The sequence below is a fragment of the Rhinopithecus roxellana genome, chromosome 1 (assembly GCF_007565055.1).
Source record: "Rhinopithecus roxellana isolate Shanxi Qingling chromosome 1, ASM756505v1, whole genome shotgun sequence".
NCBI lineage: Eukaryota > Metazoa > Chordata > Mammalia > Primates > Cercopithecidae > Rhinopithecus > Rhinopithecus roxellana.
In genome coordinates, this window is record NC_044549.1 from 59,603,139 (window position 1) to 59,629,718 (window position 26,580).

The 26,580-nt window shown below is 40.2% G+C and overlaps 1 protein-coding gene across 2 annotated transcripts in view; it reads right to left on the reverse strand.

Annotated features, from left to right (window-relative positions):
* The window catches only part of TAFA4 (TAFA chemokine like family member 4), a 189,997-nt gene that overhangs the window by 129,946 nt on the left and 33,471 nt on the right, over positions 1-26,580 (reverse strand). For both annotated transcript variants that reach the window (XM_010383052.2, XM_010383051.2), the window contains exons 2-3: positions 12,056-12,191; positions 7,632-7,747 (exon numbers count right to left, since the gene is read on the reverse strand). In XM_010383052.2, the coding sequence (XP_010381354.1) occupies positions 7,632-7,747; positions 12,056-12,069 (130 nt within the window). In that variant the 5' untranslated portion in view covers positions 12,070-12,191. The remainder of the gene's footprint in view (positions 1-7,631; positions 7,748-12,055; positions 12,192-26,580) is intronic.

Below are 26,580 nucleotides of genomic sequence, written 5' to 3' on the forward strand. Positions count from 1 at the left end.
AGGCTGATCTTTCATCACACATTCCATTACAAATTCTAAAATTAGTAGGGTTCAAATTCAGGTCTCAGTGACTTATAGAAACAATCCAGGTTCTGATGTGTCACACACCTATGAGGTACAAATCAGGCTCATGAGAAAACAAATTCCAGATCACTACAACATAAAGTAGGAGAGGCTAACAATCTTACTCCCACCTGGAGAGATCAGACAATGTCATACTTGTTTTCCAGGAGAAGACAAACAGAAGCAGACACAGAAACATACACACACACACACACACACACACACACACACACACCCTGGGCCAGAAAAATGCTGATCTAGCCATTCTGTGGATGTTTCCAATTTCTAATACATATTAATGACTGCTCTCTCCCTTTCAATGTGGGCATTATTTCCTATTGGATATGTTTAGCCGGCAACAGCTTAAACACATAGACTATGCCTAGTTAGAAATCACTGTCCTCCACAGGGCAACACTTACTTGAAAAGCCTGTAAAATTACCCCAGGACACTTGGAGGGAGGGCAGAAAACAGCAACCTGTTCACATGTTCATTTTTCTAGCTCAAATCCAACCAGGCTCTGAAAGTTCCCCTTGAAAGACAAGCCTTCCACCATCTCTTGCAAATGCTTTCTAAACAACACATAAGACTTTCCAGAGCAAAGGAGACTTTTCCAAAATCTGTAACTGTTTGATTCTGGGGAAGAAGACACACATCTTGACTTTGTACTCCTTTATGCACAACCAAGTTCAAATTGCTCAAATCTCCCACACCCTTGGAGGGCTGGTATTTATTTCCAACCCTTTCCCAGGTAGCTGTGCAATGTCAGCGATGAGCTACTGAAAAATCACCTGCTGCTAACAACACTGTTGCTATTCACTTATTAATTTCATGCCCATATTATATTTTTCCTGAAACAAATTTCTCTATTGTTCCCTCTCTGCTTCTAGGATCCCATTACCCAATCCCCAACAGGTAAGAAAAAAACAGAGCCCAATTGGAGACACCCAACCACCTCAGGCCCTTGTAACCCTGTTGGACTTAGTTACAGTTCTTATGTGATTTCAGATACACCCTAAAATATAAGCATTGATGGTGCTTGGTCTTAGTAGTCAAATTGTTTTTAACTCTTGCAAACACAGTCTTCTCACAATCAATCCTTTGTAATGGGTTTTTAAATGTCCCTTCAATAATATTATTCCAGTGCTCTCTTCTGAGACTACCATATGGACCAAAATATTTAAAGCAACCAAGCAACACCTAGGAAAACACAAAACGTCATTTTTCTTCCTGCCCCATCTCTACCCCTGCTGTTTCTTTTTACCAAAGATTTTATTTTCCTTATATGGAACAAACGATTCCAATTTCTTCATATAGCACTGACATACAGATGAGGTATTGACCTGTAGCTTTTAAAATCCCAAATTGCCGGTTTTGTTTAGATGAGTCTAAGGCCATGGCTTGAAAGAAGAAAAAGGGAAGTATCTCCTCAAGGGTAAGGAGAATTTTTTCCCAAACTACCCAGAGAACTCTTCAAAGACTGTTGCCTGTTTTGCCTTAAAGACTCAAAGAGGGGAGGGTGAAAAAGTCTGCTGTGCCAAGTAGGATGGCTCACAAGCTCATTTGAGGAACTGAAAGTCTTTACTCCAGTCAGTAATACAACCCTTTCTTCCCACACACACACACACAAAATGATGTAAAGCATGCTCATTTGTCAGACATTTCACAAAGCTGACCTTGCCGGTGGCACTGGGACTTGAACTTGCAGCTGAAGAGATGAGAATAAGTCGAATATTAACACCTCATATGTGTTCCTTTCCCTTCTTATTAAAAGCTGAGATTATGATTAGCCCATCAAGATGACACTGAAGAAATATAATATGGAGTACAAGGGAGGTCAATGGAATCCCTCACGCTGGAAGCTTTCAGCATCCAGAAAGTCGAGCTGGTACAAAATGAGTAAGTATTTTCACAGTCCTTCTCAAGAGGTGGAAATGGAGGTCACCTTGACAGAGGTGAAATACACCTCTCCTCAGCCTAACCGTGTCATAGCAAGACTGAAATGGAGACTCATCACCACTCAGATCAAACAGTACTTTGATAGGAACCAAACTTCCAGTTGTTTCTTTTTTCTTCTGAATCAGTGGTTCTCATCTTTGGCTGCAGGTCTGAATAATCACTAGTATGGTTGTTAAATAATACAGGTGCCCGCACTCTACTTTGTAAGGTTCAGATGGAATATAACTGCAGTGGGGCTTCTGTGTATTTAGTGCAAAAACTCCCCAGGGAGAGAATAAAGTAACCACTATTTTATGGATGCCTTTTTCTATTGCTACCAAAACAAAGGCCCTTTAAACCATTCCATAGTCTTTTCTTTTCCTTGCTCATAAAATAGACCATGTTATTGTAGAGTTGCCTACATAGCAATACATCCATAGATTTACTGAAATAACCATTCATTGGAAGTGGGACAGGAAGAAGGAAGACAGAGAAAAGTACCGGAAAAACCATATTAAAATGATATCATCAGGTTTCACCCCAGTGGGTAAGTGCTCATTATTGATGAAAATAAGTTTGCTAGTGGGTAACTTTAAGACTTAATGGTTGATATCACACCCATAAACACACACACACACACAAACACTGTCAAATTACTTTTGCCACTTCCCTCTCCCTAAAAATATGCTCTTGCAGGGAATAATAGCATAAGTAATTCATCAGGAAACAGAACTCTTCCCCATTCTTTATGACTTGAGGTTACAAATCCCACTTACCTGGTACTTTTTCTAAATTTAGTAGTCATTTGTTTAAAAAAAAAAAAAGTAAATAACTAAATAAAACATAAATGAAATAGAGATAAAACAGTGTGCTCTATGACTGACCCATGAAAATTAAAATAATCCATAATTCTAATCTTTAAAAAAGCAACATTAAGACCTAACTCATTATTAGTTCATGGTACTTATTATAGTAGGCTCTAACCATATGTGGCTATTGAGCACTTGAAAAGTGGCTAGGGTCACATGTTAAAATGATAATATTTTGAATATATTGGATTGAATAAAATGTGTTACTAAAACTAATTTCTTCTGTTTCCTTTTACTTTTTTCAGCGCAGTTTTATAACATGCAAAATTACATGTGTGGCTCTATTTAGCTATGATAAGCCTTGCCTACCCCCTAGTGTCAGAAAGTAGGCAATGCAGGCAAATCATTTTTCAAACTCATCTGTGTAAGTACAATTCATTTCTGCCAGCAAAGTACAAATAGCCGCTTGTACATACAATTTTATCATTTTCACAAATATGATCTCAAATTTAAGCCTTAGAGAGACTCCTGTAGTAGATGTTATATGCCCCACTCAATTAGTATTTTTGAAATTACCTGGTTTCTTGTAGAAAATTAGAGCTAAAACAGTCCATCCAGTCAAGAGTATTTGCAGGGTTCCTATAAATTTCAGCCATTATAGGGGACAGAAAACATGGGCCCAAACTTGGATGCAACAATCGCTCTTCAAAAAATTTACCCTAAGTTAAAAATAACATAAATCATCAAAACACAAAATCACAACATGCATATTTTGCATAACCATTTATAACAGAAAAAAAAAAAACAGAAAACCTAAATTTCCATAAATTTGAACAGTACAGAACCTCTACAAAATAGATAACATTCAAGAGAAGAAGACAGGTCTAAATAAAGATAACTAGCCTTTGAGCATACACTAAGCAAACACAGTTCTCAGCATTTCCCAGGTATTAATTGATTCCTCATTATAACTCTGAGGTTTACTTTTTATTATTTTTACTATTCTCATTTTACATAGAAAGAGGCTGAGTCCAAAGAGGTTTCATAACTTGCCCAAGAATGAAAGAAGAACTGAAGCAAACCTGAAGCTCATGCTGCTTCCTGTGTCATGAGTAATAAAATCTTTTTTCTCGGGCCAGGCACAGTGGCTCAGGCCTGTAATCCCAGCACTTTGGGAGGCCGAGGTGAGTGGATCACTTGAGGTCAGGAGTTCGAGACCAGCCTGGATAACATGGTGAAAGACCATCTCTACTAAAAATACAAAAATTAGCTGGGCGTTGTGGCAGGCGCCTATAATCCCAGCTACTCAGGAGGCTGAGGCAGGGGAATTGCTTGAATCTGGGAGGCAGAGGTTGCAGTGAGCTGAGATTGCGCCACTGCACTCCAGCCTAAGTGACAGAGGGAGACTCCATCTCAAAAAAATTAGTTGATTAATTAAAGTAAAATAAAATCTTTTGTCTCTGACCCAAGCATCTCATGCCTTCTGCCCAGCATCCAGCCAACCTACTAGCTTGAGAGGACGGTAAAAGCTCAGACCCTTCACAATTCTTGACATCTAACTACTTCCCAATCAGTGAGACATCCTCTCTACAGCAGATTTAGCTCAAGGCAAGCAAATAAAATGGCTCTCAACACCCTTCTGGGTCACTCTGTTCCCATCTTGTTGAAGCCTTTCTCTCCTTCTTAAGTTTGAGCTGAAACCTCAGTCTTCATAAAGCGACTTTCTTTGCCACAGTCAGCTTTCTAGAACAATGAAAAAACAAACCTTTTTCTCTTATACATGAGAAAGCTTCAAACCCTGAAGGCTCTGACCACATCTACCTACCCATGCTCACCGTCTTCAGCCGTTCCTGGAATGCAAACCTTTCCACACTCATTGTAGATATGCCTCCAAATGTGAAAATAGCTGCCATTTATGGAATGTTGACTATGTACTAATCCCCTCACCTACTTTTCCTTATTCAGTTATCCCAATAACTCTAAATAAAAAATGTATGGATATCATTCCATTTTTACAGATGATGAAACAGGTTCAGAGAGGTTAAGTGGCCTGGATAAGGCCACACAGCCAGGATGTACCAGAACCAGAATTATGTTTGACTTTAGACCCCTCAACATTTTATTTCCTCTCCTGCCTCATTTCCAGGTGTGCCCCAGTTTTTCCAGGGACTTTATGCCAACTGATTACATTGGCATAAAGTGACATTAAATAGTCACCAAGCACCACAGCATTTTGTGGAATCGAAATAGTGCAGTCCAGGTCATGTTCAAAGTTCTCTAGGGAAACGGAACTATTAAAGTGAACATATAAATCAATAGCACCCAAGTTCCCAACTCCAGCTCCATCAGAAAATTAGCTATGATTCCATCTTTAAAGGACAAAAATCTGAATTTTTGAAGTCTCCTAGTATTCCCAGGAATAAATCTTAAAGTTGTAAGGTGCTTTGTGTCCCAACCACTCGTGTCTACATCAGATGAAATTTCTAGGAAGATCCCTAAATCATTAATTCCACAGGAGTCAAGTTTCCGAAACTTCCTTCCAGATGGCATCTTTCCGCTGCACAAAACATATTTGCTGCCCCCTTGTGGGGAAGTGATGCACTGCTTACAGCCAAAAAAAAGAAAAAAACAACAACAGGAACAAAAGGACAAATTGCTGGTTGAAGAAATAACAAGAGTTAGCCCTGGCTTCCTTTCAAAAGAAACGAACCTGCCAATTGGCCCCTTCACCTTTTCTACAGCTTGAAACTACATAGTCCTATATGTGTATGTGATCTCCTGCTCAATTATGATGGAAAATAGACTTTAAAAACAACAAAAGCAGTTTTTTGTTTTAGACGCTTAGAAATACTACCTCTGGACTCTGTGGAAATGTATTAATGCCATTTGTCTTCAAGAAAGAGTCTCACCACCCAACCTGTGAAAATTAGGTGGGTTCTTTTTTTTTTTTTTTTTTTAATGCTTAAACGAAAATTAAATCTTTGATACACACCTACCATAACACACCATCTCCCAAAACTGGGGGGAGATTCCCAACTTCTTCCGTGTCTCTTAGCCAGGCAGGTGGAGATAGGGTTGTAAGATACCTCCTTGTTTACACACAGCAATCAACATCCACTCTTCTAATCCAAGCCATAAAAAGCATCCAGCTTCTAACTAGGGTTTCCTAGTGCCACCATTTATTTAATTGGCCAGCACTAACCACGAAGCCCATGGGACAGTGCCAGGAGCCTTTCTGGACACTCAGACACAGCCTTCTGCAGGTAACTCTCTGCAACTTGCTCCCACTGTCAGACTTCCGTGTAATACACCCACAGCAGAGTGAAAATCTGACCAGAGTTTCTCAGGATCTCAGTGCACTGCCCCAATTAATTCTGGTGACCCAGAGTTCTCCATCAGCTGAGCACTAAATTGGGATAAAAATGCCACATGGACATTGCAAGGATCCTGGACTTTCATTCCCTGAAGATCATTAAAGAAAATTTATAACATGAATGAGAGTGGGTGGTAATCCCACTGAAATGCTTCACCTGTCAACTAATCTGACTCCTAAACTCCACTCAAGAAAAGAGATAAGATTGAGACCTCGAACACTATCCTTATGAACAAACTCATAAAAATAGGTACAGCACAATAACCAACTAGCTGTGGGCACTTCACAGCAGCCAAATGGTATTGATTTTATGCTGATTTGCTGAAACTGCAGTCATTATTTTTCTCATCTTCTTGGAACTGTCACTTGAGGAGGGAAAATTGAGTTGTGTGAGATTTTAAAAATTATCTTGAGCCTTAAATTATGACTAACCTTAAAATATCAGAATAAAGTGGAAAGTACAACATGTCATATATTTGGTGGTAAGAATATCTCATGAACTTTCCATACACAAGACCTTTGGAGAGAGAATTTATAATTCTGATCCATACGTGATTTAGGGTTCAGGCATTACTCTTTTCCAAAGAAGTCAAAACATTTCTGGCACTGCCATGCCTCAGATTACCAAAGCTGAGAGAGTAAATTAATTGACAACAAGTCCATTGACAAATATGAACTATTCAGGAAAACACAATTCACTGGGGAGTTTCCACTGTGTTACTTTAAATGTTGATGTAAGAAAGAAAAGGACAAACACAAAAAAGCTCACAGACTGATCTGTAGCTGATGGTTTTGATCTCGCCTCTAAAAATCAGCAATGCAGAGACATGAGTTTCACTAGAAGTTATCAGAATGACTGCCTCTAAATCTTTAGACAACACCTCTTTTAAGTCCCTTACGAAAGTTACCACAGCTTTTTCTCTTTTCTGTCTTCCTTAAAAAAAAAAAAATCATGTAGCATATTTTCTCCACATATCTCAAAAAGATCTTAAATTATCTGACTGTTCCCTTCACTAAAGCCCCATAAGTGTTAGTTGAAGTTTATCATAAAGATGTTCTACTTCTAAGGAAGCTGCCGGAGTGGGTGGATGGATGGATGGATGGACAGATGGACTGACATGTATACACACACACACACACACACACACACACGCCAACCACACAAATTGCTGCTGGTTTTCTGGGATTCCTTGAGAAAAAAGTGCTATAAAAATAAAAGTGTGCCCAAGAGAACAAAAGTTTTCAAAAGCCTGAAAAATATTTTTAAAGGACTATTTAAGCACTAAACCATTAAACTGTGTTACTCCGCCATATTTCATGCTTCCTCTAGTTATTTACACACCATCAGAAGCTCACATCAGTTACCTGTGTCTAATATGTGGACTCTGACGTTTGGAGGGGTTGTATTAATTTATCTCAGCAGTGCATAATGAGCTTAAAGGGCTTACCTGCATGTCCCCGGAGGTGCTGGCTTGAGGCGGACATCAGCTTACAGCACACCATTAACACGTAGGCTAGAAAGAGCCAGTGCGACAGCAACACTGACTTAGCACAGACTCTCATCCTGGAGGAAAAGCAGGGCTGGAGTCAGTGAGGGCTGAGGAAGGCCAGGTTCCCTGGCAAGCACCATCCTAGGAAGGCGGGAGAAAGCAGGGGCAGATCCCTGGAGCTGGAATTCCTTTCTCCCAAGAAAACAGAAGACCAATCAAACCTTATTTGCACTGAGCATTAAGTAAATTTTCAATAAAAACCTTTGATAAGTAAGAGTTTTCCGAGTTAGCCCTATGCATCAGTGAGAAGCTAATTTATGAATCCACAAGTTGTTGCTTGAGTTATCCTAATAGAGCATGAGGATTTTATTCTATTTTATACCATGAGATGTAAAAGCAATACACGTAGAGCTAGATCCAAATAAAATACATATGATTTCTGGATCTGAAAGAATCTATGGAGATTTTGCACATGTGGTCCAAGAACTTTCTCCTGGTTTCTCTGACTGTACACTAAGGCTTTCTGGTCTAGAAGACTGGGTTCACAGCTGATTAAACCAATCTCAACTCCTCCTTTGGGGAGGAGCATGGGCAAATACAGGTGAATATAAAATAAATTTAACTTCGTATGATGGACAGTATCAAAACAGTTGCTCAAAGACAATTCAGTTCACGTTACGGTTGCAGGGTCTATTCTAAAACAAAAGAGTAAAAAAAGGAAGATATCAAAAACATTATTCCCAGCTGCCTAATTTTCTGCCTTTTTATAACATCATAAGGGAATTAAGTAGATAGAACTTGATTAACTTTGTTTGCTTTTTTTAAATTAACTTTTCAAGCAAAAGTCACTGCATTTGGCATCTGAAATTAGGTTCTTCCTCACACATGCCTCATGGCATCTTATTACCACAATGGATCAAAGAAACCCCTGTTTAATATATGCAAATGTATACACACTTATGGGCCGACAATAAAAACATGGCACCTGAGTTTGGCTTCTTGCCTGAGTCACACTATAGGTGAGACTCCTAAGGAAGGCCTCTAAGGAAGCATCTCCAGCTGCCAGCAACCTAGCAGTGCCTCTACCAAAGTCCCAGTTCCCTGCTCCAGGAAAACACATCAAAGCCTTGGAAGAACTGAATGCCCACACCATACTCCGAGGCACACACATGTTCTGCTGCCAACCTTCTCTCCCCGTGACCTCTCACAATTCAGTCAAATAGATCTTGTTAAAGGGTGTATTGCTTATTGATTTGAGATTTGGTCTGCTTTTTAAGCAGCCAAGACAATCGTCTTTGAAGAACTTGGTGTTAAAGGTAGCAAAAAGCATTGGCTTCCTTTTGCCCTTTTAAACTGTTTCAAAATGGTTTTCAATGTCTATGTTGGGTAATTTGCAATGCAGCAATAGAAAATTAATCCTTCATTTATGTGACGCCTTGAAATGTTCCCTTTTGGGGCCACTAATTATGACAAATTGGAAGCCAGGCTATCTGATCCAGCCTGCAAATGTGTTTTGTTTGATCTGTGCTTTTAAAAAAAAAAAAAAAAAAAAAGTGAATTGGTTGCCAACACATAAAATGTCCAGATTGCACATCAGAATCCAGATTCTCTTGAAAAATCATTCCTGGCATCCCTGGGCTCACATTTCCGCATGGGAGTAACAGGCTGGGGTGGTCACAGCTGCCCCTAGACGGGTCTCCACAGTCCCTCCCAGCAGTCAGTACCTTGGGCCCAACCAGCCCAACTCATTTACATATGGCTATTTGAACTTCTGATCCTTGGATAAGAGGAATAAGCTTTTGTAACAAATAGATTGATAGCTGATACTGGGATAATAAACTGAAATTTTAGAACATTATGTGTGAGACAGAGCGTTCTATTACAAAAAAACAAAAATCATCAAATACGGGAATTTGAGCCTCTGGACTTCCCCCAAATTATGTGATTGATAATAGCATCTAGAACTCATGTAAGATCCACATATTATTTTCTTTGCCACCTTTCAAGCTGCTTCTAGAGTTTCTGTCCCCTTCACATGCATACACTGAGGTGGGAGAGATGGAAGGCATGCTTTGAGAAACTAAAGGCCCTTCAAAGCAGAGAGGCTCCATGTTTCTGTGTAAGTTTAGAATGTTAGCAATGTATAAAGCAAATTACCAAACTTAGAAGTTTAAAACAACAATCTATAGCCATACTACCCTCAACCTAACTGATCTCAGAAGCAAAGCAGGGTTGGGCCTAGTTAGTGCTTGGACAGGAGCAGTTTGAAACAACACCAATATATTATCTCATAGTTTCTGTAAGTCAGGAGTCTGGCATGTTCTGGCTGGGTCTTCTGCTCAGAAACTCACAGGCTAAAATCAAGGTGTCAGCTGGGTGTGTCCTCATCTGGAGGCTCAACTGGGGAAGGATCACTTCCAAGTGCCCTCAGGTTGTTGGCCAAAGCCATTTTCTTGGGACTCTCTGTATTCCCTGTATTCTTGCTATCAACCAGGAACTGCTCTCAAGCCCTTCACATCTTTGCCACATGGCCCCTGCATGAGCTCCTTCATGGTTTGAATCTCTTCCTCCAGGAAAGGCTCAGTCTCATTTTAGGGCTTATCTGATTAGGTCAATCCCACCCAGGATAATCTCTCTTTTGATTAACTAAATTCAGTGTATGTGGAACCTTAAAAACACCTGTGAAATCCCTTCATCTATGCCTTACAGGTGTAATTTAATAAAAGATGTGACTCTCATCATAACCACAATGCCACCCACACTCAAAGGAAAGCAATTAAAATATTTAAAATAATATCCCACTGTTGGCAATAATTGAATGAAATATATTTAAATCAAAGAGAAAGGGTTTCACTCGATAAAACCATAAATTGATAGATAATTTGATCATGTGTGTCAAGCATTTACAATCCAACAGATCACTTACAGGATTTAACCCTAAAGAAATAACCAGCAATGTATGGGATTTTTTTTATTGTTTATACTATTGAAAATGATCTGGCCATGCATGGAGGCTCTTGCCTGTAATCCCAGCACACTGGGAGACTAGTGGAAGGATTGCTTGAGGCCAGGAATTCAAGGCAGGAGTGAGCTATGATTGTACCACCACACTCCAGCCTGAGCAAACAGGGAGACCCTGTCTCAAAAAAAGAAGGCAGGAAGGCAGGAAGGCTGGGAGGCAGGAAGGCAGGAAGGGAAAGACAAAAAAAAATGATCCAAATGATCCAAATGTTTAACAGTATGAGACTGGTTAAACAAATTATGACACAGCCATGAGATGGGGATGTTCTTCAGTAATGAAAGTGATATTATAAAATGAAAAAGAAACAAAAGTTTATTTTAAGTATATGAATTCTATGACAGCCTGGGCCTGTTTTGTCTTCAGATCCATTCTTCCCTCTTCCCCTGTATTGAGGGCTGGCGGGCCCTCTAGGCTGCATTTCCCAGGCTCCCAGGTCAGCTGGTTACTGGCTGGGTTCAGTCAAGGAAAGGCAAGAGCTGGAACCCAGAGAATAGGAAAAGGGATAGGCCAGGACATCTCTCCCTGCCTTCTCTGTCTTTGGCAGGATCTGTGGAGTGGCCATTTCTCCACAGGCTCCAGTTCTGCCAGAAGGGCCCACTGTGGTTCTAGCTTCCACTCTAGTTTCCTTCTTCTAAGTACTGCTTCCTCACGGACTAACTGCTTCCATGGTCCCCAGCCAGGGGATGGCAGTGGCTTCCTGTGTATCTTCTGCTCAGTTTCCCTGACTCTCCCATCGTATGTATAACCAGTCTCCTGAATTCACTTCCCACTGGACAAAAATGTGAAGTTGGAGATAATGCATTCCCAAGACATGCAATTTACCCAAGCTCATGGAGCAGTGAAAAAGTCAGCAGAATAGTTTGTTTTTCTGGTTGGATTTCAACAACAAATGCCTTAAATCAAAAGTCTCAAGGGCAGACATTCCAATCCTGGGCAATGATCCCTAATCTATCTTCTTCTTATGTGGACAATTCTATGTAACGAGTTGCTGGGTGAGTAACAATAAGTTCCCAGTCCCTAAAACAAGTATTCACTTAACAGTAGCTCAACAACCACTCCCCCAGAGAAATGCCAGGTCACAGTGGTAGGGGTGGGGCCAGAAAGCTATTCAGCAACAGATTTATATTTCCTCATCTTTTCCCCTACTGAATAAACCAAAGTACTATTTTGCAAACTGAAATAATTTTCATTTCACAGACGAAAGCTAAAATGAAAAGATCAACATTTCCCCAAATTCCCAAAAAGTCTATGTAAAAGCAGGCTTCTAAAAAGGATCATCAACTCCAGGATACTCACTTTTGCTAAATTCTCAATACTTTGTAAAGATATCATGTCCAGGTAAATGTTAAAATAATCTTACCTTGGGGACCTCATAAGATTTGGTTCTAGTCAAACACAATTATTCCAGGATGTATTTCAGAGTGACTCCAAATTCCCATCTGTAGCTAGAACCAATCATTTCTGCAGTTCCAAAAAATTATCATAGCTCAGAAGACCTATGTTAAAAAGGCCAAAAAAAAAGAATCAATTAGCATTTTAATATTAAAATGAAACTAATTTCCAGTAGTAAAATAATGGTTTTTAACCATGACACCTGCAGTTTCAGGCAAGTGGCAGACAGCCAAACATATCCATAGTTGTGAGGTGTCCTAATATTAGGGAGGAAAAGATACAGAATTCTACAGTCATTAACTAGCCACATATTAGTTAACATAATATAGTTTTAAAGAACTTCCTGCAGCAGGAAGGGTATTCAAAATTTAACAAAGGGCCCCAAATCATTTGAAATGGACAAATTTCACTCTCCCATTTCATTGACCCTCAGGCAAAAATGGAAGTTGGAGATAATGCATTCCCAAGACACGCAATTTGCCCAAGCCCACAGGGCAGTGGAAAAGCCAGCAAAAAGATCTGAATTCTTAGATTTGTGTGACATAAGCCTGAAGATGATGCTAGAATATCTACAAGTTTGCTTTTTGAAAGAATGTTAACAGAACACCAAGAGAAAAAGTGTTTCCAATATAATCCACAATATCAAAATATAAAGAACACTTGTGAATACTATAATTGACATTCCCTCAACGCACAAACCTAAAAGGATTTTTCTACTTAGTGAACACATTTGTAAAAGGAGTCAGATGATCCTAAAGCAAAGACATCTTAAGAAAAAAATAGATCATGAAACGATACCATTTGTAATGATGCTAAGTTAAATACATCCCTCCCAGTAGTGGAGATCAGAGAAAAATAATGATATGCATTAATAAATATTCAAGTTGCAAATATAACATAAAAATGATTTTTGAAATGCAGTCTTATTACTTTAGAATCCTGTAGAACCAATTAAGAATCCACCACCAAGCACAACTGAGATTTTTCTCTTGGATAACCCAAAGACAATTCCACAAGTTTGATTAGAGAACACTTTCAGTAATAAATTTAAAGACTCACCACTTTGGGGCTGCATATAGGAGAGTACGGGCCTTGAGTAATTAGTTCAACAAGAGGGAAATGGCTTTAAATAACTGTATAAATATGAGTTGCTCAGAAAAAAAAAAAAAAAACTTGAAAATGTTCATCTCCCAGATCCTCCAACTTTATTAAGTATGTTTGTCCTTATGTCCACCCAAGGGCATGATGTGACCTTCTGCTATCAGAAAGAACTACACAATATAATTTATCAGAACCCATCATAATGAACTCCCCACATATTGGAAACCAAAATGACCTTTCCTGGCTAATATTTATCTTATTTTCTTCATACAAAAGGAACCACTGGGTATTCTTTTTTCAATTCATTATAAAGATAGATCCATCAGTGGAAAGTAATGCAATCTAATAGTTCTTATGCCAGACAAGAAGCCAGGAGTTTAATTTTAGGCTGAGCAGTAACTCATTCAGTCATATTTCCCAGAGTGTACCTGAGGCACTTACTTGAAAGAATTAACTCTTTCTTGTCATGTCTTAGTCTGTTTTCTGCTGCTATAACAGAACAGAAATTGAGTAATTTACAAAGAAATTTATTTCTCACAGTTCTAGAGGCTGGGAAGTCCAAGGCACAATGGCAATTAAATTTCAACATGAGTTTTGGAGGAGACATTCAAGTCATAACATTCCACCTCTGGCCTCCCAAAACTCATGTTCTTCTCACATATAAAGTGTATTCATTCCATCTCAATAGCCCAAAAGCATCAATTCAAAAGCCCAATGTCCAGAGTTTCATCTAAATCAGATATGAAACTCAAGATTCATCCCACCTCAAATGCCCTCCAGCTGTGAGCCTATAAAATCAAAACAAGTTATCTACTTCCAAAACACAATGATGGAATAGGCATAAAATAGACATTCCCATTCCAAAAGGGAGAAATAGGAAAAGGAAAGAAGTAACTCATTCCCAGTATGTCCAAAACCCAACAGGTAAAACAACATTAAATCTTAAAGCTGGAGAATAATGTCCTTTGGCTCTGTATGTCCTACATCCTGGACATGCTACAGCAGGAATTAGGTTCCCAACACCACGAGCAGCCCTGCCCCTGTGGCTTTGCTGGACCCCATCCACTCAGCAGCTCTCTTGGGTTGGGGTCTTGTGCCTGCAGCTCTCCCAGGCTGGAGTTGTACACTGGCAGCTCTACATTTTGGGAGTCTCTGAGGTAGCCTCACTCCCATGGTTCCACCTAAGGACTGCCCCCTAGTACATGCTCTCTGTGGTGGGTCCTCCCTTGTAACAAGTTGTAACAAGTTTCTGCCAGGACCCCAGACTGTCTGATACATCCTTTGGAATCTATGTGGAGGTGACTGTGGCCCCAAGGCTCACGCACTCTGTACTTCCACAGGGTCAGCACCATGTGGATGCCATCAAGGCATAACACTTGTGAGCTCTGAAGCTCTGGCACTAGCTATACCTGGGTCTGCTTGAGGGGTGCTGCATTGGAATTTGGGGAGAATTCCAAGGCTGCACAGGGTATTGAATGCTGAGGTCCCACAGGTACCCCTCTTGAAATCTTGCCCTCCAGGTGCTAGTTGCCTGAAAGATCTCTGAAATACCATCAGGGTAATTCTCTCATTGTCTTTAACAGCACCTGGCTCCATTCTAGCTGTATCAATCTCTTTAGCAAATGGTTGCCTGACCACACCCTTAGTATTCTCTCCCAAATATGCTGTTTTATTCTTCACGTGTACAGGCAGAGAGTCTTCCAAATCTTTCTGTTCTGCTTCCCCTTTAATTGTAAATTCTGTCTTTAAATAATGTCTCTATTCACTCATTTTACTGTAAGCACCCAAAAGAAGCCATGCAGCACCTTGAACACTTTCCTTTCACATATCTAGATCATTGCTCTTAAATTCCATCTTCTAATGGAATCTTCTAAAACCCTAGTGTATGGACACAATTCAGCCAAATTCTTACCATATTAAAACAAGGATTGCCTTTACTCTGGTTTCCAATACCATGTTTCTCATTTCTGCTTGAGACTTCATCAGAATGGCCCTTACCATCCATATTTCTAACATTCTGATCACAACCTCTTAAGTGATCTCTAAGAAGTCTCACTTTTCCTACAGCTATTCTCTTCTGAGCCCTCACCAGAGCCACCCTTAACATTCCATTCACAGCAAGACAGTTTTTCAGCATTTACTTCAAAACTGTTCCAGCCTCTACCCCCTACCCAACACCAAAGCTGCTTCCACATTTTCAAATATTTGTTATAGCAATAACCCCACTCTCTGTACCAATTTTTTGCCTTAGTCTGTTTTCTGCTGCTATAACAGAATACCTGAAACTGAAACAGAATACCTTTTACAAAATCTATTTCTCATAGTTCCAGAACTGGGAAGTCTAATATCAAGGTGCCAGCATCTGGTGAGGGCCTTCCTGCTACATTATCCCACGGCAGAAGATGGAAGGGGAAGAGTGCTCAAGAGAGCAAGAAAGGGCTGAACTCGCTTGTATAACAATCCACTCTCACAATAAGGAACACAGCCCCCGAGATAATGTCATTAATCTATTCATGAGGGTGGAGGCCTCATGACCTAATCCACCTCTTAATGATCCTACCTCTTAATACCATCTCAATGACAATTAAATTCCAACATGAGTTTTGGAGGGGACATTTAAACCAATCTGTGTCACTTCTAACCTTCAGTACATTCAAGATCAATAACTTTGTGCATGGCACCAAAAGAAAGCATTTACTTGCAATCATTTTATTCCTCTGTTGTTCCCAACTATAACACAGTCCTTTCTATCACTCTGCTTCAAAAGTCATTTGTCTTTAAAGAGTCTCAGTGTTCTCAATGATGAAAGACATTGCCCATATCTAGACTAAGAATATTTTTTTAGAACATGTCTGGTCATGCTCAGAATGAACTAAAAAGATGGTGGATGCTGGGCTGCATTTTTCATCTTCTGCCTGATGTGTGGGTATTATGTGGAGACAGTCACTGATTTACTACAAAAGAGCAGAGAGCCTATTTATGTCTCCTGGCACCAAGAAACTTTGAGGTTCCGAGGCAGGAGAGACTATTCTTCAGATATTTAATTTATTTCCATGTTACACAAGAAAGAATTCTACCTACGCTTGATTTCTTATCAAGGAAAATAGAGAGTCTGTGCCTTCCTCTTCTCTTGATCTACTTGCCTCCATTATTGGTGGGGTGAATTCCCTCAGAGAACTATTCTTTCAGAATACAGTCTGAAGACTGTAGATTCCCTTGTAGATGAGCACTTCACTTGTAGATGAGCACCTTCAGAATACCTCTTCTGTCTACTATACCCACCTCACTCCACTTGAGAATCTGCAGGGCATCACATTTCCCCCATCTTTTCACTCAAAAACTCTGCGATGATGAAATACCAGTTCCTCTTATAACTGAAAGACACACTGACCTTAAACCTGGATCTAACCATGAGGAAAATCAGATGAACTCAAATTTGAGAAACATCCTGCAACATAATTTCTCTGCTTTCTTAAATAGTATCAAGGTCATGAAAGACAAAAAAAAAATTTTTTAAATAAACATGAAAATTGTCTCAAATAAAGGCAAGAAACATGGCAACCAAATGCAACTGTAATCTTACATTGGATCTTGGACCAGGAAGAAAGAGCCACTCTCAGAATGAACTGTATGCCCACACAAAAACAAGGACACATATACGTAGCCATAAAGGACATTATTGAGAAAATCAACAGTATCTGAATATAGCCTGTAGATTGCATTACTGTGTTCTATCAACATTAAATTTCCTGATTTTAATCCTCATACTGTAGTTAAGAAAGAAAATGCCCTTGTTATTAAATACACCTTGAAATATTTAAGAATAAAGAGGAAAATGCTTCCCATTTATTTTCCAATGACTTTAAGAAAACATGGGAGGGAAGAAGGCAAGAGGAAAGAGAGAGAGAAGAGCAGGATAGAGGGAATGAAGAAGAGAGAGGGAATGAATGGATGCAAAAACACATAAGCCAAAGGTAAGCAGCTGGGTGAATCAGGGTACAAGGTATATGGGAATTCTTTGTACTATTCTATGAACTTTTCATTAAATTGGAAATGATACCAAATTAAGGCATTACACACATACTTAAAAGGCTTCAGTTTACAAAATATACTAAAATGATTGAGAGCATATTGCCAATTCTAAACAATGAGGAGAGTGAAAGTTTGAATGTTCTGGTTGATTCAACTCTCTGAGCATTCACCCAAGCCTCCAGAGAAGGTTTATTTGTTTTTACTTTAAGAACACTTACATAGCGCCTGCCAGGAACCATGCACTTGTTAGTCATTTTAAAATACAAACTCACTTTCAAAGAAGGATTTATTTACATCACGATATGGCATAGGTAGAAGTGGCTTGTCCAAGCTCACTTAGCTAGTAAGTGGCTGAGCCAAGATTCTAATTTATGCTGTCTGGTACCAAGGTACCTACAGTTTCAGTTCTAGTAAAAGCATTTCTAAAAAATATCAGTCCCTTTTCATGCTTTAGTAAACAGGAGGGAAATAAATCTGTCTTTCTTCAGGACTTGAAGACATTGGTCATCAATCTGACATTAAAAATTCTGTCTGTGGCTGAATTTGTGTAGACAATTGGACTGAATTTGTTAGCAGATGCTGGGATTGTGCCTATGATGGTTTACATTAATGCCGAAATAAATATTGCCTCATCTCTGAAAAGCTAGTGAAAAACAGTGGCACAGGCTTCTGATTTGCTACTGATTTATTAAAGGTTAACTAATGTCATTTCCCAAATTAAGACCAAGTATGCAAGAACTACATACAGCTTGAGTGCCTTCGCCACCATTTTTTTAAGCAGATGGAAAACAGCTGCACTTCTGAATAGAATTCTCTAAAACGTTTCAGTGAAGATATACCAGAGCCAGAACATCATACACGAAGGCTAAATTACTTCAGTTGATTTCTATGAAGGAATTCAGCACCAAAACATTACAAACAGATTTTTGTCTGTGCATCCACTCAAACTCATCTCCCAACATGTTCAAATTCAAAAGCATTTTTGCAACAATACACAGCAAAACAGAATCTGCTTAATAACAAAAACAGCCCAAGTGCTACTAAACCACACTGCCCTTTCCCACCTGCCCACTCACCAGGGAAGTCTCCAAGCGCATCTTGCATCACCTCCAGAGTGAGGAGGTTTGGATAATTAGCTATTTCCAGACTCACCATCAGTTCATCTCTGACCTCCCGGGCTGAGATCTACCAGGATAACCTGGTGCCTTCTGTACTCAGCCCCTTGGGTATTGGGGCACTAGCAGGAATAATTTTTTCAGCTAATGATGTAAGAGGTGACTAAAGAGTTTAGACATTGTGGTAAATCATTTTTCCACACTAATTTCCACCCAGACAGAAGATGATGGAAGTGGGAAATGTTTCAGAAATCAGCAATCTGGGTTTGGGGAGTAACCAGAGGGTTTTATGAGTGGAAGGGTAGGGATGGGGGGAGACTATCCCACCAAGTGATGTCTTTCCATTCTCATAATCAATAGAAATGTCAAAGCAGAACTTGCCTACATAAAACCATTCATCATTTCTCCAGACAGAAATGAGGAAAGTTGTTTCCATTTCCAGTTGCTTAAATAACACAATCACATTGAATTGTCTTTAGAAATCTGCAAACAGCTTTTCCACCAAAACATGCACAATGAAATGTAACTTCTCTCTTGACAAATATATCCTGAAATAAGGCAGGTATTAACGATCTTCTTATATTAAAGAGTGTGCTGATGAAAGTAAGTGTACTTAATAGTTTATGTGAATATATTTCAAGCACTGATACATGGCAGAACTTCCGCTGAGCTGTCATTTATAATTATTATATATGCGGAATTACTTTTGTAATTTAGAGAATATTCATTGTCACATGTTAAAGCAGACATGTTTTTCCACCAATATGTGCTATACACCTGACATAAATTGCTTTTTATTGCTTGCTTAAAAACATCAGTGAAGAATTTACTGCTGAACCATTTTATAACATGCTAAAGCATGTTGTAAATGAGCCATTAAAGACAATAACTGTCTATTAAATACTAAATAATTTTATAAATGGCATTTTAATTTCAAGTGTTACCAATACCATCTCATCTAAATTAGGTGGTAGAGAGTTGTTTTAGAAGAGTGAGAAGCTTGGAGGGGGGTGGATGATGAGAAATCAGTTAATGGGTACAATGTACATTAATCAGGTGATGGATACTCTAAAAGCCCTGCCTTGACCACTACACAGTCTACACATGTAACAAAACTGAACATGTGCCCATAAATATGTACAAAGAAATAAGATTCTTCCCCCATTTTTAAAAAGGGCTCTTCTAGTCACAGATGATTTAAATAAATAGACATGTTATGTTTATCTAAGGTTTACACTCTGTCATTTTAAGAACTGAGAAATTCCTTAAAATCACAGCATCTTCAGGTGAGTGCACTGACACATTCCTTCCTAATGGATATATGGTCAAACCACGCATTTCGTTAATGAGAAAAACTCTAGTCTTCAAGTGATCGTGAAGTAAAAAGTACAAAAGCAATCACTGCTAAGTAATACTGGATAATTGAGATCTGGTATACATAAAACTGAAAACTTAGCTGGCAAGTTACATAAAATAAAATGCGCTCACCAAAATCAGCAGTACCAGCATGGCTCCATAGCTTGTTGTCCAAATGAAATTGCCCAGGTCTGGGGCTGAACAAATGTAAACGGTAATGACAGTTTAGCCATAAATCTCTCAAGGCCCAATTATCCTTACTGCAGAGGGTTTATTTCTTTTAATTAAACCAGTTTTTAATTGGAAATTTTCCTCTCATTTCTCATTTTTCAAATATTCAAAACAGAGTGTCTAAGGATTTTATTTAACATAATCAATAGCCAGCACAAATTCTGGAGACTATCTACAAGTTGCCAAGTAGTTGAATTTTATCTGAAAAGTTTTTACATGATAGGATCTAACTTCTACATAAAAAATATTTGTAAACATTAACTAATGGGTCTTCTAATACTATCATCATTACTATGGGCAGGTGGGAGTCTATTTACTTATAACCAGAACATAAAGTTCTTGAGGGGAGGATAATGTCTTATTTCTCTTCTACCCCAACTGCTAGTATAATACCTTGCATACCGTGGAAATTAAATATGTTTTGTTAATAAATGAATAAATGTAAGCCCCCCGTTTCACTCCCAAATGAATGGACATTTAACCTCTATGCTTCCCAAATTCCTCATCTGTAAACAAATAGAGTTTAACTGGATGACCTCCAAGGTGCCTTCCAGCTGTAACAATAACTCGCAGACCATTTCAGGAAAAGTACAGTGTAGGCCGGGCGCGGTGGCTCAAGCCTGTAATCCCAGCACTTTGGGAGGCCGAGACGGGCGGATCACGAGGTCAGGAGATGGAGACCATCCTGGCTAACACGGTGAAACCCCGTCTCTACTAAAAATACAAAAAAACTAGCCGGGCGAGGTGGCGGGCGCCTGTAGTCCCAGCTACTCGGGAGGCTGAGGCAGGAGAATGGCGTAAACCCGGGAGGCGGAGCTTGCAGTGAGCTGAGATCTGGCCACTGCACTCCAGACCGGGCGATAGAGCGAGACTCTGCCTCAAAAAAAAAAAAAGAAAAGGAAAAGAACAGTGTGATTTAGCTACTGTTAACAAACAGCTCACAGATCTATATAAAGAGTAAATTCAGCCATGAGTGGATTACATGGCAAGACAAAGCCCATCGCAGACAATATTGGCCATTCTAATCTATTAGTGGGATAAAGGCTTCTTAAAAGCTTAATCTAAACCTGTATTACAGGTCAACCTTAATATCATCTTTTGTTTGACAATGGTGCCCTCCTGTGGGCAAAACAAGGAAATATTTTGACCATGTTAACATGTTAACTGGTTTACAATATGAATGTTTTTATTATAATTACACCTTTAAATTTTTAATAAAGCCATATTTATAAATAAAATGCAAACTATCCTTAAACATAAGATATAATTTAAATAACACTATCACACTAAATAGTATTACCAAAAGAAAAAGTTAAATCAAAATATACTAACAGCTTCTAAATGAAATGGTAATTATTTCTATGGAATACTGCACATAATAAACGCAGGCTTAATGGGATTCAGTATTTGTTGGTTCTTCCCGTTACTTTTTTTTTGAGACAGAGTCTCACTCTGTCACCCAGGCTGGAGTACAGTGGTACAATCAGGAGTCACTGCGTCCTTCATCTCTGGGACTCATGTGATCCTCCCACCTCAGCTTCCCAGGTAGCTGGGATGATAGGCGCACATCCCCATGCCTGGTTCATTTTTTGTATTTTTAGTAGAGACGGGGTTTTGCCATGTTGCCCAGGCTGGTCTCAAACTCCTGGGCTCAAGCGATCCTCCTGCCTCGGCCTCCCGAAGTACTGGCCTGAGCCACCACGCCTGGCCCTGTTACTTCTATAACACAAGTCTATGCTACGAACTATCAAAGGTCCTAAGCTATTTAAAGATGTTCAAACACCCAGCCTGTGTGTACTGAAAGCAGACTCAGCACTGGCATTATACTGGGACATGCTGGGGGAAATTAAGAAGACTGATTCTTGTCAATTCAAGACAAATCTAACTGGAAAAGACAAAACACACAAGGAGCAGCCAACAGACTAGGCCATTCAATATTTTGCAGTGTGTTTTAGCATAATGAAAACAAAGACTTTAACCATGTGGAAAAGGGTAAGATCACTGGGGACTGCTGTAATCCAGGAAACCTTCCTGGAAGAGGCAAAGGCACAGAACAGCAAAAGAAAAGATGGAAAAAAGTAAAGAGAAGTTTGAGGGTGTTTTTGGGTTTTTTTGGGTTTTTTTTGAGACAGAGTTTCGCTCTTGTTTGCCCAGGCTGGAGTGCAATGGCATGGTCTCTGCTCACTGCAACATCCACCTCCCAGGTTCAAGCAATTCTCCTGCCTCATCCACCCAAGTAGCTGGGATTACAGGTGCGCACCACCATGCTGGGCTAATTTTTGTGGGGTTTTTGTTTTGTTTTTGTTTTTGAGATGGAGTCTCACTATCTCCCAGGCTAGAGTGCAGTGGCACAATCTCGGCTCACTGCAACCTCCGCCTCCCAGGTTCAAGCAATTCTCCTGCCTCAGCCTCCCAAGTAGCTGGGATTACAGGCACCCCTCACCACGCCTGGCTAATTTTTGTATTTTTAGTAGAGGAAGGGTTTCACCATGTTGGCCAGGCTGGTCTCAAACTCCTGACCTCAGGTGATCTGCCTGCCTCGGCCTCCAAAAGTGCTGGGATTACAGGCGTGAGCCACCACGCCCAGACTTAATTTTTGTACTTTTAGTAGAGACGAGGTTTCACCATGTTGGCCAGGCTGGTTGCAAACTCCTGACCTCAAGTGATCCACCCACCTCGGCCTCCCAAAGTGCTCACAGGATTACAAGTGTGAGCCACCGTGCCCAGCTGTTTTTGGTTTTGTTTGTTGTTCTTTTTGACGGAAAAGGTCTATATATGTGTGTGGGTTTGTTTTGTTTTGTTTCTATTTGATTAGGTGGGGGGAGGGGAAGAGCCACTAAAGGCTCTACTCATGTAGAGAAGAGGAGAGGAGCTACAGTGGGGAGGGGAATTAGCTATCCACAGGGAAGTTAGAAGAGCCAGCACAGCCTCCATGCTCTATTTCTGCATTCAGTGGGTCACCTCTGCATGATTCATTCAACGAGAATTTTTTTTTTATCAACTCTCTGTGCCAGAGCCTGTGCTGGGTACCGGACACTGAGGGTAGACAAGGTCCCCAGTGTCCTGGAGCTTGCATTATAGCGTCGGGGGACAAACAGGTAAACAAGCATAAATAAGGTAACTGTGGACTGAGAGAAGCATTACAGAGAAAACAAAAGTGAACAATGTGATAGAGACTAGCTGAACTCGGAGAGAGGTTAGCTACTTGGACTGGGTGTTCAGGGATGGCCTGGCCTCACTGAGAAGGTGACTGTGACATCATGGTGAATTACATAATGTGACCTTCCAAGGGAAGCATATTCCAGGTAAAGAGACAGCACAAAAGGCCTGAAGCTAAAATAAGCTTGGTGTGTTCAGGAGCGGAGAGGTAGCTAGGGCGGCCAGAGGGGAGTAAGCAAGGCAAAGAGAGGTAGGAGGTAATGTTAGGTAGCAGGTGACAGAGAGGCATCTGGGGACAGACCAGGCAGAAGCTTGTAGGCTATAGTGTACCATTAGAATTTTATTCCAAATGTGGTATGAGAGTTTTAAGCAGGAGAGAAACAGGAGATGGTTTAGGTTTTCACAAGAGCCGTCCAGCTGCTGGGTAGAGAATGTCCTGATGTGGGGGCAGGATCAGAAACAAGGAGTCTACTGCAGCCATCCAAGCAAGAGATGGTGACAGCTTGGAGCAGGGTGGTGACAACAGAGCCCAAGAAAAACTGATCATCCAAGGCCAAACGTAGCACCAAGCACACAACAGGTTCTCAATAAATCTGTGAATGAATGAGTGCTTAAGTGAGTCAGTGAGCAAAACATTATTATCAGTCTTGCAATATGCCATTGGTTTTTTACCTCTCTCTCTAGAGCTGGTGTCTGTCTCATGGGTAAATACAACAAATACTGACACAGATGGCCTGAAGAGAAGAAAAAGTGGCAAAACACCTTATTGACTGTTTGTTCGCAGACTAAGGTTTTGACGAGAAGTACAAGGGAATGAATTTGGCCAGCTATCTGGAGAGTAGGGTACCAATGAAGCCCAGGCCTCTAAAAGGGGTCCTCTCACATCCCCGCTGGGTATCTCAGACACTCCATGTGGGAGCAAACTACCATATGGGAGCAAACTACCAAACTACCTATAAGGTCCAAGTTTCAATAATACTAGTTTTTATCTTATGGACACTGTATTTCATACAATGTTGTTTTTGTTTTGATTTGTTTTGATTAAGACAAAGTCTCAGTCTGTCACCCAGGCTGGAGTGTAGTGGCATGATCTCAGCTCACTGCAACCTCCACCTCCCAGTTTTAAGTGATTCTCCTGCCTCAGCCTCCTGGGTAGCTGGGACTACAGGCACACACCACCATGCCTGGCTAATTTTTGTATTTTAGTAGAGATGGGGTTTTGTCATGTTAGCCAGGCTGGTCTCGAACTCATGACCTCAAGTGATCCTCCCGCCTTGGTCTCCCAAAGTGCTGGGATTATAGGCGTGAGCCACCACGCCTGGCCTAATCTACTGTTTTTTACTCTTCACTTTGGCTACTAGGAAGCTGAGAGCCAAATTTATAGTTCATCTTCAGTAAGTGAACAGGACCTTTCGCCATGCCTTTTATATGCTAATCTTATGCTTAATTTTGCACATCCTTATTTTTGCCCAGGCTTGGTGGCTCATGCCTGTAATCCCAGCACTTTGGGAAGCCGAGGAGGGCAGATCACCTGAGGTCAGGAGTTCGAGACCAGCCTGACCAACACAGTGAAACCCAGTCTCTACTAAAAATACAAAACTTGGGCAGGCATGGTGGTGCATGCCTGTAATCCCAGCTACCTGGGAGGCTGAGGCAGAAGAATTGCTTGAACCCAGGAGGCAGAGGTTGCAGTGAGCTGAGATCATGCCATTGCACTCCATTCTGGGCAACAAGAGCAAAACTCCATCTCACCAAAAAAAAAAAAAAAAAAAAAAAAACTTATTTTTCCCTTTATCTCTCATTTCAATGTTATTCTTAAAGGCGCTCTCAAATCTGTTTTGATGAAGACATACACAAATGAATATACCAACAAGACACCATACACTATAACAGGTCCAAAGTTCAGGTTGTCCTAAGAGTCTCTTCATTGACTCTCCTTTTCTCTACCCATCATACTTGCCAGAACAAAACTCAAAATTTCCCCCGTGACATGGTTACCTCAGGTGAAAGCGTTCTTTCCAAATGAAAACTGTTACCCAGACTGTACATCAAAGGAAGTCCCAGGCAACAGATCACACCAGGATTCATTGACCGGTTTCCTGGTAGATAGCAAGGTTGTGAGGGAATGGGACAAAGGACTGGTCAGGTTTGGTTTAAGGTAAATAGGAATGGGAGGAAAAAGGTCCAGGACATGTGGCACAGGGAAGTGAGTGCAGTCAGGAGAGCCGAAGAAGGACAAGGTGAAAGGCGGGTGAGATGGGAAGGGACCCCAAGGAGACACATTTTACAGCTTGAGCAAAGGTCAGTCTTGATCAGCAGTGATTCAGAACCAGTCGCTTCATCTGAAATTAAAATCTACATGTTATGTGTGATCCAAGAATCCGGAAAAGTTCACAGACCCTAGAAAATATTGAAAGGCATATCCGATTGTTTTGCCCTCGTGTTTAAGTCAAGGGAAGAGAATCAAAGAATCTGCTATGATAATGATTTAGTGTATGTGGGCCAGGCCCTGTGGCTCGTGCCTATAATCCCAGCACTTTGGGAGGCCAAGGTGGGCGGATCACCTGAGGTTAGGAGACCAGCCTGGCCAACATAGTGAAAACCCATCTCTACTAAAAATACAAAATTAGCCAGGCATAGTGGCATGCGCCTATAGTCCCAGCTACTAGGGAAGCCGAGGCAGGAGAATGGCTTGAACCTGGGAGGCGGAGGTTGCAGCAAGCCGAGATCGTGCCACTGCACTCAAACCTGGGTGATAGAATGAGACTCCATCTCAAAAAAATAAAAAATAATTTAGCAGATGTGTACTCTGGATCGAATACTGGACCAATCAAGCACTTTATATTCCATCTTGTTGAATCCTTAGAATAACCCTCTAAGGAAGTCTGTTTTGTTTTGTTTACATCTCTGTTTAACAGGGGAGAAAATAAGTAAGTCCACTTACTTACCCAAGTATACAATATAGGTGGTAAACTCAGGATTCCAAACTAGGCTGGGAGATTCCACTACCTGGGAAGAAAAGGTAGTGTCGACCAGAAAAAAGCTTGAGAAAACAAGAGGGGGAATTGAAGTAGGTAATAAGTGGTCAGCCAAGACCTTCTGAAGACTGAAGTTTGACACTACAGAAAGCCCAACTCAGAATATTTCTCGGGTTGAGGATGCAGTTGTTAAAGACGGAGTCTTCCCAACACTAGCCGTAGTTGTGTAAGAAATACATCACATAAATTTCAGCCACATATCTACTTTTCCATGTGTAAACTTTATGAAATAAATGAAATACCTTTAAAATATTTCCAATGAAAATTTAGCATCCAAACTGAGAGGCTAAGTGTAAAATACACACCAAATCTTAAAGCCTTAGTAGAAAAAAGAACTACCTCATTAATAATTTTTAATATTCCATGTAGAAATATTATTTTAGATATAGCCAGCTAAATAAAATATAATATGAAAATTAAGCATAAAATTCAGGCACACTGGTATAACCAAAAGTGGTTTT